This window comes from Trifolium pratense, linkage group LG7, assembly GCF_020283565.1.
Source record: "Trifolium pratense cultivar HEN17-A07 linkage group LG7, ARS_RC_1.1, whole genome shotgun sequence".
Lineage (NCBI taxonomy): Eukaryota > Viridiplantae > Streptophyta > Magnoliopsida > Fabales > Fabaceae > Trifolium > Trifolium pratense.
The window spans coordinates 5857800-5872024 of record NC_060065.1 but is presented as its reverse complement, the minus strand read 5'-3'; the positions used below and the strand labels follow the sequence as shown (position 1 = coordinate 5872024).

At 33.5% G+C, this 14225-nt stretch overlaps 3 protein-coding genes across 7 annotated transcripts; 1 reads left to right on the top strand and 2 right to left on the bottom strand.

Moving 5' to 3' along the window:
• Nucleotides 1-2440: 2440 nt before the first annotated feature.
• Nucleotides 2441-4834, top strand: LOC123898082 (calcium uptake protein, mitochondrial-like). Of its 3 annotated transcripts, none has more exons than XM_045948944.1 (7): nt 2441-2821; nt 2907-2974; nt 3089-3306; nt 3422-3505; nt 3871-4015; nt 4117-4413; nt 4494-4834. In XM_045948944.1, the coding sequence occupies exons 1-7, from the start codon at nt 2554-2556 to the stop codon at nt 4707-4709; spliced, it is 1296 nt and encodes a 431-aa protein (XP_045804900.1). In that variant the 5' UTR covers nt 2441-2553; the 3' UTR covers nt 4710-4834. The 3 variants fall into 3 exon arrangements, with proteins under 3 accessions (XP_045804900.1, XP_045804899.1, XP_045804898.1); XM_045948943.1 differs by having other exon boundaries at nt 3868-4015; XM_045948942.1 differs by having other exon boundaries at nt 2442-2821; nt 3814-4015.
• Nucleotides 4835-4842: 8 nt separating this feature from the next.
• On the bottom strand, nt 4843-10200 carry LOC123898081 (cysteine--tRNA ligase, chloroplastic/mitochondrial). 3 transcript variants are annotated; one of them, XM_045948938.1, is made up of 9 exons: nt 9680-10200; nt 9494-9557; nt 8449-8610; nt 8047-8217; nt 7605-7886; nt 7337-7462; nt 6975-7178; nt 5678-5779; nt 4843-5341 (listed from the first exon to the last, which is right to left on the bottom strand). In XM_045948938.1, the coding sequence occupies exons 1-9, from the start codon at nt 10045-10047 to the stop codon at nt 5117-5119; spliced, it is 1704 nt and encodes a 567-aa protein (XP_045804894.1). In that variant the 5' UTR covers nt 10048-10200; the 3' UTR covers nt 4843-5116. The 3 variants fall into 3 exon arrangements, with proteins under 3 accessions (XP_045804894.1, XP_045804895.1, XP_045804897.1); XM_045948939.1 differs by having other exon boundaries at nt 9494-9561; nt 9680-10175; XM_045948941.1 differs by having other exon boundaries at nt 8449-8641; nt 9680-9695.
• Nucleotides 10201-10995: 795 nt separating this feature from the next.
• Nucleotides 10996-13900, bottom strand: LOC123898906 (ER membrane protein complex subunit 7 homolog). The gene is made up of 7 exons (XM_045949944.1): nt 13609-13900; nt 13466-13509; nt 12500-12608; nt 12229-12292; nt 12015-12131; nt 11809-11917; nt 10996-11436 (listed from the first exon to the last, which is right to left on the bottom strand). The coding sequence occupies exons 1-7, from the start codon at nt 13701-13703 to the stop codon at nt 11345-11347; spliced, it is 630 nt and encodes a 209-aa protein (XP_045805900.1). The 5' UTR covers nt 13704-13900; the 3' UTR covers nt 10996-11344.
• Between the last annotated feature and the right edge of the window lie 325 nt (nt 13901-14225).

Below are 14225 nucleotides of genomic sequence, written 5' to 3'. Positions count from 1 at the left end.
AGAATCATGAAAAATATTTATATTTGAAACAACATAAACAACTTATAAAAATATAACATTAAAAAAAAAATTATAAAAATATAATTATGTTAGTAAAAATATATTCCGGGTTTTAAAATCCAAACATAATTTTGGATTATAAAACCTAAACTTATAAAATCTTGAAATGTCACTTTCACACAAGAAGATTTTAAATCATGTATAATGGACGTCTGTATTCTAAAATTTTTACATATATTTTTTTAAAGGAAAATGTTAAACATTGTCTCTAAGTCTGGGGTACTATTTGTCTTGAAATTTATACATTCGATACTTTAAGAATATAAAAAGTTATTTTACCAATTTCTTTTTTCCGTATGCTTAACAAATGCTTCAGATGCACCGTTTAACATGAGGGCGGGAGAGGTGGGGATAAACAACTTTCTTGGAACAATGTTCTGGCCCATAGCTCTATTGTAAGTAGCCCATGTGTAGGAGTTATGACGGGCATAGATTTTTGGGCCTATCAAGATATAAACGTGCCTATCACCCAAAAAAAATGGTACTCCAATAATATTTGATGTTTTTTCTCCCGATCCACGTGATTATTTTATACCCCTAATATTCTAATTTTGTCATTGTAAAAAACTTCGGTTCGCAGAAACCGAATTCTTTTGGGTGCAATTTCAAAGTAGATTTCGGTTATTATAAACCGAAATTTGTTTTCAAGACAAAAAAAAAACTTTGGTTTTCACATACCGAAGTTTTTTGCAAGGGCAAAATTGGAAATTCAGGGAGCTTAAAAGAAACACGGGGGGTCGGGAGAGAAAACATCATAATATTTTGGGGTTATTTTTCCCACTCAAAATCAGTTTGGATGCTACATATGAAAATATCAGTAACCTTTTTACGCCTAGACCTTCTAATCCTTATTATATGTAAATTTATGAAATTTGATGTATATAGTTTATATCATAGACTAAATATATTAATTATTGGATGAACCTAAAAAACAAAAGTTTTTTTATAATAAAGATTAAAGGGAGTAGTCCCTATGAGCATATCTCAGTTGACAATGACATTGCATTTAATATGCCGTGATCAGGTTTGAACATGGTACTCTCACTTATTTATCTTAAAAGCTAAATTTCTAGCTATTAAACTACTTCTTGATATAAAAAAAAAATTAGAGGGAGTAATTATTCATACTTTGCGCATGAATATATACTTTAAATCACACCCTTATATTTATCTTACTACCTTACCTTTCTTTTTTTTCACAATTTTTTTATATAGATTGAATAAAAGTACAAATGACACTATAACCAAAAATCAGGATTAAGTACAAGAGATACTTAACTCAAACCCAAAAGGTTACACTAATCGACAATCATACACTAAAGGAATTCAAATCATATATGAGAATACAATCCAATGGCAAGTCTTCTATTCATAAAAACTAAACTACTCCCTTCTTTCTAGCCGTTAACTACTTTCAAGAAACCATCATAATTTCTTTAAAAATTTCATCTATTTTCACTACTTTAGTGGAAAAGATCTAATCCTTTCTTGCTCTCCAAATGGACTACGCTAAAAGAAACCCCTTGAGTCGTTTTCCATTTGCATTACCAAAACAAAACGTCTATAACAACGCAAAGGGGTCACAAGACACTATCGAGGTCAAGCCGAACCAATTGAAAATCTTATACCACAATGTGATAGCAAAATGGCATTCTCCAAAAAGATGTCTCTCGCTCTCCACCAAATCAAGACACCACACAATTTGAATTTGGACTAGCACCAAGACAACCCCTTTTAGAGAGAGATTTCCTAGTTGGTAATCGACGTCGAAGAAGTTGCCAAGAAAATACAATGACTTTTGGGGCCAATTTAGCCTGGACCAATTCATGTATTGGTCTAAGTTACACCACTTTTCTCCACCTTAGATTAAATCATCCCACCAAATTTTATCATGGTCCAACAACACAAAATCTGACCCATCAACTCTGTATTTCTCTTTCCTTGCTTCTCTCTCATTTCATTTCTCTCTCAAAGTGGGTGAAGTTCCTGCTAAGTTTTCCATATCATAGAAACATCAATTACAAGGCTGAAGTTCCTGCTAAATTTTGCAAAAGGTTCTTGCCCGTCTACCTTTTATTCATATTAATTATTATAATTATAATATAGATTTAACATTTATAATAATTGCTACACAAATAAAATTCAATTCCATATTGAAGTAAAAAGCAAGTTTGATATTATTTTTCTCAACAAACAAATCTAAATCACAGGAAAAGCATATTTTATTTTTTAAACAAATCAATATTCTTAATACGTGTATAATTAATTACTTTTGCTTATAATTGATATCGAATTTTTGTTTCAAAGAAAATTGCAAATCACACGAAAAAGTAGAGATATAGTTTTGATACTTGCCTTGCCACCTTACCTATACTTTGCAAAAGAAGAATCATAACACCAAACAAAAGTAAAACATCTTTCAAGTTTCTATGTTCTTCTCATTTGGTTAATTTCTTTTCACCTTTGAAACTAGAGCATGCCATTGTCATTACAATGTCTTTATTTTCTACTCTCCGTCGATCCTCCTTCATCCGATGCTTTCGAACTTCGACCACACAATCTTCTTCCTTTACACCATCGTTACCGAATACCAACCCACCTCGATATCCAAAGTTGGTTCCGGCCGTTGTTCTTGGCTCTGTGCTTGCTCTTTTGTATTACGTCTCCAAAAATAATTCACACTTCGACTCCGCTTTCTTAAACAATGCTCTTAGAAAACTATCCCTTAGTGAGAGTACCAATAATAACTTACTTTTTGGAGGCATGTAATGTATTTATTTAAGATGATTTACTAAATTTAAATATTAATAATTCTATCTCACTAAATAATTAATGTTTTGTTGCAGATGCGTATAGAAGTAAGGTTTTCTTCAACTATGAGAACCGCATACGGTTGCATAGTCCACCTGAAAAGGTCTTTATTCTCTATACTGCGCTTCGTTTTAAAATTAATGGTGAAAATTGAGAAATCATTTTTTTAAGAGTAATTTGATCCGGACATTAACATCTTCCACTCTTTTGCATTAAGGTTTTTGAATACTTTGCATCTTGTCGTACACCAGAACCTCTTATGACTCCGGCAGATTTAATGCGCGCAGTAGTTCCTGTTTTCCCTCCATCAGAATCAAACCTTGTTAGAGAAGGACACTTGAAAGGAGAAAGAAGTCCTGGCCACTTGTTTTGTCCTCCTTCAGATTTTTTTATGCTTTTCGATGTAAATGGCGACGGCCTTATATCTTTCAGAGAGTGAGTTGTCTGAATTTTCTATTATTACGGAACATTTGTGAAGAATGTTTTTAATAGAGGACAAGGTTTTAAACTATTTATATTCTTAACAATACCCCTATTTTAACCGCAACAGGTATTTATTCTTGGTAACACTGCTTAGCATCCCAGAATCAAGTTTTTCTGCAGTGTTTAAAATGTTTGACATGGATAATGATGGGTTAGTTGTACTAATGCTACCTTATTTGAATGTTTAGCATCAATTGGTAGATTTAATTTATGATATATAAGTAGCCTAAGGTTGCATATTGTAATTTTTGATTATTTATTTCTGGCGAAGTATAAGTTATATGCAGTTTTATATTTCAAACTATGTGATTGTGATGCAATCTAATAGTACTAGTTTTGTTGAGCATCATTACATTGCTATTACTGCTATTATGGCATCAAATTCTAAGAGACTTACATTGCACTTCTCTCAACATATTGAATTGGATTTAATGGTTAATAAGTCTTGTCCATCTTTAGAGAGATAGATAAAGAAGAATTCAAAAGAGCTGTGACATCAATTCGATCTCATAGCAGGCACGGTGTTCACCGAAGGGATGAACGACTGACAGATGCTTCAATAGAAGATGGAAGGATGGTGGAATACTTATTTGGTAAAGACGGAAAAGGACGGCTCAAACATGATAAATTTGTGAAGTTTATAAGTGATTTGCATGATGAAGTATGTCTATAATTCTTTCTTTCTCCTTATAAGTCGATACTAATTATAGTAACCTTTGAAATGATTATGAATGTCAACTAATTATAGTATTATGTTTGTAGATTTTGAGGCTGGAGTTTGTTCATTATGACTTCAAATCTCAAAAAACCATATCAGCCAAGGATTTTGCACACTCCATAGTCGCTTCTGCAGATGTGAGTCATCTGAACAAGTTACTCGAAAGGGTTGATGAAATGAACGATGATGCACGGTTCAATAACATAGGCATCACATTTGAGGAGTTCAAGAATTTTGCCGAACTGCGGAAAAAATTAGTACCACTTTCATTGGCTCTTTTCAGTTTTGCAAAAGTAAATGGCCTTCTAACAAGAGATGATTTTCAACGAGCTGCGTCAAGTGTACGTCATTTCTCTGTTTTCTTTATCAGTTGTATAAAATATGTAGTCAGATAGAATAAAATCTTTCTTTTTTGTTACAGGTTTGTGGTTTATCTCTCTCTAACAATGTGGTGGAGATTGTTTTCCATTTGTTTGACACAAATGGGGATGGAAATCTTTGTTCAAATGAATTTGTTAGAGTGCTACATAGGCGAGAGAGAGATGTTGGTCGAACTGTGGAGACAGGAATCATTGGTTTCTTGTCATGCTGCTGGAGCTGTACAGACACATCTCCATATTCACAGTTGTTTTCCTGATTGAACATGCACATACTCATGGTAGCAAATTAGTGACAGCGAAAGTCCTAAACAAACTAAGCCTGCACTAAACAACATGCCAACTTCGAATTTCTTATCCTGTTAGATGACAGAAGAACTAAATTGATTAACGATTACTTTCAAATACTAATCTGTTATTGCATTAGACTTAATTATGAATATTCTACACAAAGGCCTCATAGGTTACACAAAATTAATTAATTCAATAGTGACCACCAATACAAAAGCACTAACCTTGTGACATTTTTTATCAATGCAAAAATTATAATTCACATCTTTAAGGCATCAATGAATGATTAAGGAAGAGTTGTCTCCTTATACCAGAATTGTGACTTCCACCTCTTGATTTTGCTCGGCAAATGTTGGACAACTGATGCTTATTTTGACTAGAGCTGCTCTTGAAGCGGAATAGGAATGGTAGGCCTCCAAGCTGTGCCATTTGGACTATCCATAAGAGCAATACCAACATCAGCCAAATCTTTCCTTATGGCATCAGATTTGGCATACTCCTTTTGTATTCTAGCAGCATCTCGTTCTTCAATCTTCTTCAAGATTTCATCTTCTGTCAAGTTTGCACGCGCAAGAGCTTTTTCCTTAAGCTGCTGCAAAACCTGCAGCATGATATTGATTACATAAGAAAAGAAAGCAGGCAAATAACAAGCATTTGGAAAATAGATCAGAAACACCATACTGATACATGCAGAAAGTAACCTATGTAGAGAAAATGTAGCCCATAAAACATAATAATTAGAGTTCAAAAATAACAATTACACAGGCAAATTGTTTTTACAGGAAATCACTCCAACCCTAAATGGGATCTCTGTTATGTACACAAAAGTTAAGGATTTGTACTTGGAATAAACCTAATGGACATGATGATATCAAAGTCAATAATTGTAAAAAATTGAAATGAAACCATCACGTCAAATGTATTCATATACTCATACCTCGTAGTAACTTGAAGGCATAAGACCTAAAACTGTAAGGACATCTCCGATGCTTTTCTTCAAAGCTGCAAGTGATTCTATTCGAAATTGTTGTTTTTTCCCCTGCAAGGATTATGAACTCAGAAATATTATACACAAAATTCATGTAGTATATTTTATTTGTGTCGATAACAAATAACAAGCATTCATATGACAATCTACAACATAGCGGTTTTTAAGTTGCATATCTACCACCGTAAGTCTGAAAAGTAGTATTCATGTCTTACAAGATTATGTGTAAAACCAGGAGTAGTTCACAAAATACCCTTTAGTTTAACCTTTGCTAATATTGGGTCTTTTGTATCATATTTATCAAAACCATAATCACAATTCAAATTCTTTATTTCTCTCTCTTTCTTCACTCTTTATCTAAAACTCTATTACTTCAACATGAACCAAGATGGATTGGAAGATATAAGTATAATAAAAAATCTGAAGCTTAATATATAAATGTTAAATAAAAAAATCATCAAAAATATTGTAAATTCCTGAAAATTATCCATTTTCAAACTTTGACCTCATTCAAAGTCAAGAAAAAATAATAATTAGATCATGAATGGATTCTCATGTGAAATTTTCACATGATGAGGTTTTGCGAAAATTTGTACAAATCTCTGTTCATAAACATTCAGAGTATGAAAGGGGACAAACTATTTAAGATCTATGGAGAAAGAGATTCAACAATAACTAAGCTTTACACCACTAGCTTGGGTTAGCTGCATTCAAGATTTTTAAAAAGGTCAGGGACAACAATTTGGGTCACACCATCAAGGTTTTTTACGTTTCTGCAGTGTGACTGCGATTGAGGGTGTGGCCACATTTAACTGAAATTCTGTACAGTATCAAGGATCTCGACCACAATTTAGAACCTTGGCTACATGTATTAGATATCGCAATATTTACTATCATGTAACTAGTTTAGAGATAGAACATTTACTTCTAAATTCATCTTAATGGGCAGACCTATAACTTTTCTTGATCTCCTTCTACCTCTAACCATTTGGACTATCCTCCATTTGGTCAACCTCTCTCAGAAATTTCATTAAGATATCCAAACTCCAAACCACCCAAGACATCTATCATGTTTTGTATGAGAATTACCTCAATTTTCTTTTTAAAAATTGTATTCTTAAGTGTGATCACGTAACCATCTTAACATACTCATTTCCATGACAGTTTACTAAGAGAGATAGACACAAAATTTCATATTAGAAAATCCATCTCCATCCTCATCTTTACACGTGCCAAAATAATATACCTTGCGAGTATGCAGCAAGTCGTTCACTGATTTAAGTGGGTCAGACAGTCCAGCCAATACAACTGGAGTGTGAAGATCATCAGACATTGAGGTCAGAAAAACATCATACAGACTATCAATAATACTCAAAGTATCTGATGGGACGGAGTCCTTCCTAACCGTCTGATCATGCTGGTTCAGCAAGCTTTCACATTCATGTAATGTCTGCAAACAAACATAAATATCAATGCACATCTACAGTACACAACATATATAATATAATGAACAAATGCGTGAAAAATTTATGCTTGACAACTGCATCAACAAAGGCACACACACACAACAAGGGGAAGAAGACAGTTTGTAGCCAAATAAAGCAGTACCTCATATATATAATAAACACGGTCTGAAGCACTTTCAAGGTGTATATTAGAGTAGTTCATAGGAGATCTATAATGGGCGCTCATCAAAAAATATCTCAAAGCCAGCGGATGGTAAACATCTACAACCTGCCAACATGAAAGGTTTGTGGAATAGATCTTAACCTTTTTGAGTGGTAGCCAACAACAAATGGGAACTTTGGGTCCTCGTGAAAGATATTATACAATAAACTTAAACAAAAATAAGTCTAAACTATGAGGACTGTGTCACCTGCCGTATTGTGAAAAAGTTTCCCAGAGATTTAGACATCTTCACAGAGTCAATGTTGACAAAACCATTGTGCATCCATACACTAATATCACTTTTACTACAAGCCGCACAACTCTGAGCAATTTCATTTTCATGGTGAGGAAATACAAGGTCAATCCCTCCACCATGGATGTCAAAAGAGTAACCAAGATAAGCTGCACTCATAGCACTGCATTCAATATGCCACCCAGGTCGTCCAGGACCCCAGGGACTTTCCCAAAATGGCTCCCCTGGCTTTGTAGACTGCAGAACAGCATTGAAAATCCACAATAGATGAGTTTCAAACCAAATTAGGATTTATAAGTATTTTATTTTATAACCATCCATTTGTTTTGAAATATATAATGAGGTTGACATTTGTAACATGTCTGCATTACTACTATATATAAACAATTTATTATACCTTCCATAGAGCAAAATCAGCAGGATTTTTCTTCCTTGAATCAACAGCAACCCTCTCACCAGCTCGATTGTCGTCTAGACCTCGACTAGATAATTTCCCATATTCTGGAAATTTTTCTACATTAAAGTATACATCCCCATCAACATTGTATGCATACCCATTATTAAGAATCTGTCAACAAGTAGTTAACTGATTAACAATGAATCAATACTGTATTTTCTGAATCTGACTAATAAAAGAGAGCTTGCTAATACACTATGACGAGAATCATTTCATATACCAAATTACCAATAGCATATCCATGTAAGCTTTCTTAGAAATGGAATACAATCAACTATATGGAATTTGTCGATCTTCTCATGTTTGATTTTAATGCCATAGTAAAATGAACGACAGTGATACCTTCTCAATCATATCAATGATTTGTGGCATGTGCTCGGAGACTTTTGGTTCCTCGGTAGGAGACAAGCAATTAAGAGTTACCATGTCTTGACAGAACTCTTCACAATAGCGTCGACTCAAACTAATTGGATCTTCTCCTAACTCCGTTGATCTAGCAATTATCTACATAATTCGAAAATTGCAGACTAAGATCCTGTAATAGCAATTTAAAAGTAGTGGGTACTTGAACTTGCAATAAAAGGATATAGTCAAAATCAACAAAATTCTTAAGGTTGAAACTCTTAAGTGATTAAAAGTACTACTTATAGAATAACAAACCAAATAGTTAAGAGACAAGGAATGTCATATAGATTGTGAGAGGTATTAAGTTCATTTCCGCACAGACATAATTCAGATACATCATTAACTTAAACCTATCAAGGATTCCCCTAGAACCTCATTTTCCTCTTCCACTCAATGTAAAGCAACATTAAGCAGCTAATTCCAAAACTTGCATTTTGAAGGTTTTAGTTTCTTCAACAGTATTTCAATTAATATTTTCAACAAGTGAAAAGCTTAACCTAATCAAACCATAGTTAAAAGAACTTATTAAAACAGATGCCTAGTAATAAGCTGAAGACTTTTACTAAACTATGAAGGTAAATGCTCAATGCTGCCAATTTATATAAGATCACAAACAAACATCAACAAGGCTTTTTTAAAACCAAAGTCGGGGCAAGTAAGCATATGGCCTGTTTAGATAAACAACTTAATTAAACGCTCACGCTCATATCATATAAGTGCTTATGTATAATCTCTTATTTTTGTCGGGTAACCTAATGGCTAGAAAATCCTTGCATACTGCATACAATGTCTCTATAAACTGAGCTAGGCGAGACTGTATAATCTATTTCAAATCAAATTGTTTTAAAAAATAGCCTATAGGTTATTTTCATAAGCTATCCTAGAGAGGTTATGGAAGTTGTTTCAATAAGCTATCTCAAAAATTCTCAGATGATAAGCTCAAATAAGACAATTAAAACTGACGAATCAAAAAGACACTGACCTTATCATCTACATCAGTAAAATTGCGAACATAACAAACTTCAAATCCCAAGTGCTTAAAATATCTGCCTAATTATCAAACCAAGCAAAAAAAAAAAACGAAAACTGATTAGTACCAAAACAAAAAGAAAGCAAAAAAAAAAAAACAATTTTTTCATTAGGGTATTCTCAAGTGAAAGAGATGAACCTATAAAGAAGATCAAAATTGACGTAAACACGAGCATGACCAATATGGCTAAGATCATAAGCAGTGACTCCACAAACATACATTCCAACTTTAGATTCAACTTTGGGTTTAAAAAGCTCTTTCGTTTTACTCATTGTGTTATGAAGCCATATTTCAGGAGATGAACTCTTTGAACGGAAATTTTCACCGTGGTTGCAATTCTTCTCAGCCGTTAACGGCTGAGAGGATGATGAGACGGCGCGAAAGGAAGGAAGTTTATTTTTTCTGAAAACGGCGGCGCGGGGGAAAACGGGTCGAGCTGAGTGGGAGAAAAGCGTGGAGGAAAAGGGTGAGTAGAATTTGAGAAGAGACAGTGTAAGGGTACCCATTGATTTTTTGAGTCTGTTTTTCGGTTGTTACAATTGTGTTATCAACATTGGAGTTGAGTCGAGAGTGAGTTGATCCTGAAGCAGTCTCAAATTGTCAATATGAGGCTACGATTATAGAACGTGTTCCTGCTTATCGCACTCCCTGTTTTTGCTAAGGGTCCGTTTGACCGGCTTTTGCAATTTTTATATATTGTTATAAGTTTTTTAATATAGTTTATGATAAAATAGCTTATAAAAATACAATTTTCACTAGTGTGAACTTATAAAATAACATAAAATCTAATTTATATTGCATAAGTTGTTTGCATAAGCTCTAAACAAGATAGTACCAATGTGTAGCTGTTGCAAGTAAACAAGATATCCTATTGAAGAGTCCACCCTAATTTCTTTTTGTAGTATTTAATCCAGAGTTTTGCCGCAAAGTAAGTAAAGTCTGACAAAAAAAAGTTTTTCTTTTTTTAAGAAACTAAATTAGTCCATCCAAATTGGCACCAGAGAGAATCGAACATGAGACCTTAAGGAGGAACACACTCTCAGGTCTCAATCCAATAACACAAGACTAATGTGACATAAAAAATTAAATGTTGTGTAGGTTGAGTATGCTATTTTATGCAATGCTATTAATTTAAATTTAAATGTTGTGAGTTTATTTGTAAATTCATACTTGTTGAAAAAGTTACTTTTGGATGAAAAAACCCTTGCTATACAGATATACTTTTGAGTGTTTTTTGACCGGGTATCTAAAATGGGTGGCAAAACTTTTTCTCAAATTTTTTTAACACCTCCATATTCAGGACTACATTTGAATTCAGGATATTTGATTAAGCTGAAAAAAAACTCTCAACCATTATAAACAATAATAAAAGACTCTTACCATTCCAGTGCGCTTGTTGCTTGCGATTATATAATTTGTGCTAAAATATAACATGAGCAATGCAAGCCAAAACATACCATAAATCAAATATATTTTTTAGCATGAGGACCAAATGTAAAAAGTAAACGGTTTCGGCAAGCAATCCAATACATTTTATCCATATCGGCAGTCTATTGGTTATCAACATTGAAGAAAGTGAGGACAGTTACATGGAAGCCTATTCGTGTCAGTTTAGATAAAACATGCTAACATATCCCTATAGAAATTTCAAATTCAACAATTCCATAACATAAATAATCAAAGATTTCTCTAAGCACCAATTTGTTATAACAAAATTCTCTAATCTTGGTACGTAATATGTCTTCAGCTCCTGCTCGGGAAAACAAATGTGCTCACCGGTTCTCATCATTACTTGTTCAACTACTAGTTTCTTGCCGCACCAGGTAACAAGCTTGCTAAAGATGGAACTCCTTGATTTCTCATTTCTTCTTGAGCGCGTTTCATTTCTTCTGGATCTGTTGCACCACAAATACAGTGAAGCCATGAGCACAGATTATGCAAAGAGTACTGCAATAATGTGCATTATAGGTCTATACAATACAAAACAACTGTCATTCAGATTGTTTCATAGATGATGGATGTCATTTTATCACACAATAATATGAAACGACAAGAAAGTACACACAAATAGAGAAACTCTAGATTGTATGTGTATGTATTGCCTACTTCTGAAGACGTGTAACTCTCAATACTCCATATTTGGGATAAGACTAGTCTAATAAAATTCTAATGAAGGAAATAAATAATCAGTTCATTCTTTCAAAGGAAGTACAGTCACGCAAACATGCAAATGAGATAAACTTGAAAGGAAATGATAGTTCATATACCCATGTTCTCCATCAATTTGGGCATAAGGAAGACAACAATCAGCATAAATCCCATCATCAAACCCATTGGACTCTTCACAATGGACATAATAGAGAATGGCTCCCTAATCTGTAGCAAAACAAGATAACAGCAGGCAGACATTCAGATAATAATCTTAAGGAATGTGGAAGGGAGCATGAACGGGAAATTTGTAGTCTAAACCAACCTCATAATATTGTTCCTCCTTCAATGGCTCTAAGACAAACTCAGTCAGCCCCCTCCTATTTTCTGTCAATGCTGCCTGAATTTTGCCAGGGTTTCTGGCACTGACATCAACTCGTACCTTTTTTTAATGAACACAATAATTTAATACATGAGCATATATAGGGAAAAATTATTAGGGAAAATTTATAGATGTAATATCCAAATTGAGTACCCACTGGAGAAAAGAAATAGCCTATTGCAGCCACTTCAATTAAATGAGTCCCTGCAGGCACATTGTGGCTTAAAGCATACACGTTAAGGAACTTGATCGTTTCTTTAACAACGATTTGCCATAATCAACTATAACTTCTCACTTAAAAGCAAGAACATGAAGATAAGCAAATATAGAATTCAACAGGGCTTAATATCCCAAAAAAGTCATCATGCAAATGCAAATTAAAAGGAAGTTGAAATGAAGTTGTAATGTAATAGTAAATCAAAGGATACAATGAGAAATATCCATCAGGCCTCAGAAAAGAAACTCTTTGACCACCATTAAGTATCACTTTGACATTTGAAACTTTTGCTGGAAGGCTGAATTCTTTTGTTCCATAACCTGCCAAAATAATCCAGCGATACCATTATATAACCAATATTTACAGCAAATCTATGTATTGTCACAGAGAATAGACGTGCAACACACACAGTAAGCATTACGGAATATGGGTAATGAAGTATTAAATTTTGACATTTTAATCCCCTGAATAACTAATCATTAACTTCCCCCTAACCTTGCTAAACTTGACAAATCTAATCTAACACCACCAGATAAAGGTGATCAAGGACGAGAGAATAGAGACACCGTTTCCTATATAAATTTTTTAAAAATTGAAATAACACGAGGCCAAAGTGCAGTTTTTGCAAAACGAAATCAGAAAATGAAAATAGAAACCAAACATACTCTTTGTTTATTGACATATTGAGCATAGAAACAAAACAGTGCACATCCCCGTGGACATAGTTCAAATTGATAGGGCATCGCATTATATATGCAGGGGTAGGGGTTCGAACCTGAGATTTTCCACTTATTCACACGTCAAGGGCTGAATTTTTAGCCACTTGACCAAAAGAAAGAAACAAAACAGTGCAAAAGGCATATCGATAAAACGGTGCATTAAAGCATGATTGACAACTATTCTAACATTCCAATTTTGGTCTAAAATCCTAGATATTAAAAAAAAGAATGAACAACTTGAAATCTTGAATGACCAATTATCAAAGTACCATTACCAATCCCATGAAGGATGCAAAAAATCAATCTTTATGCCATTATCGTGTATTAATTAAGTTTAATTTACAGATCGAAGTTGAATACTTCTATTATTCGAAATTATGATTGAAATTCACATGAAACAATGATTGGGGAATTCAGAATATACTAAATGATGTGATGATGATGATGAAAGAACTTACTAGGGATCTTGACTCGACCATAAATGGTGTATCCATCAGAAGACCTGCAGAAGTTACGATATTGGTTAGAATAAAGAGGAATTAACCGATGCAATCGAAAAAGTGATTATGAAATTAGGGTTTGTGTAATATGAAATTGATACCCAGGGGTAGGCGATTGAGCGAATGATGAGGGTAAAAGTGAGAAGCAAAATTGAATGAAAAGAAAAAGAAGAAGCGATTTGGTGGAGGAAGCCATAGGCACAATATTCAGAGTTGATTCAGGGCTTTGTTTCCTCAGCCAAAAACACAGTCTTATGTTATGTTCTTGGGTTTAATCTCAACTATGGTTTTGTTCTGCTTTTGCGCGCACGATCCCCTTTTCACATATACGTTTGGTTAGATTCTTTGGGAGGAAATATAATTACTTCTCAATGATATGAAAGGGTTAACTTTTTATAAGAAAAAAAAAATTAAATATAAAATTGTTTTTGTTTAAAAAAAATAAAAAAATAAAATTGTTTTAGAATTCTGTTTTTAAGAATAGAAAAACAAAACTTCTTGAATCTGTTTTAAAGGAAGCTAAAGAAAAAATAATAATAACTAAAAAAAAACCTATTCAAGCCACTAGGTTTGGTCTAGTGGTGAGGGGTTTGAATATTACATTATAAATTATGGGTTCGATCACCAGCTCATTGTAAATAAAAAAAAAAACTATTCACAAAAGAATAAGGTTTCAATTGCGTCGTTTCTAAGAATATCACGAACGCCTTCTGGAGGA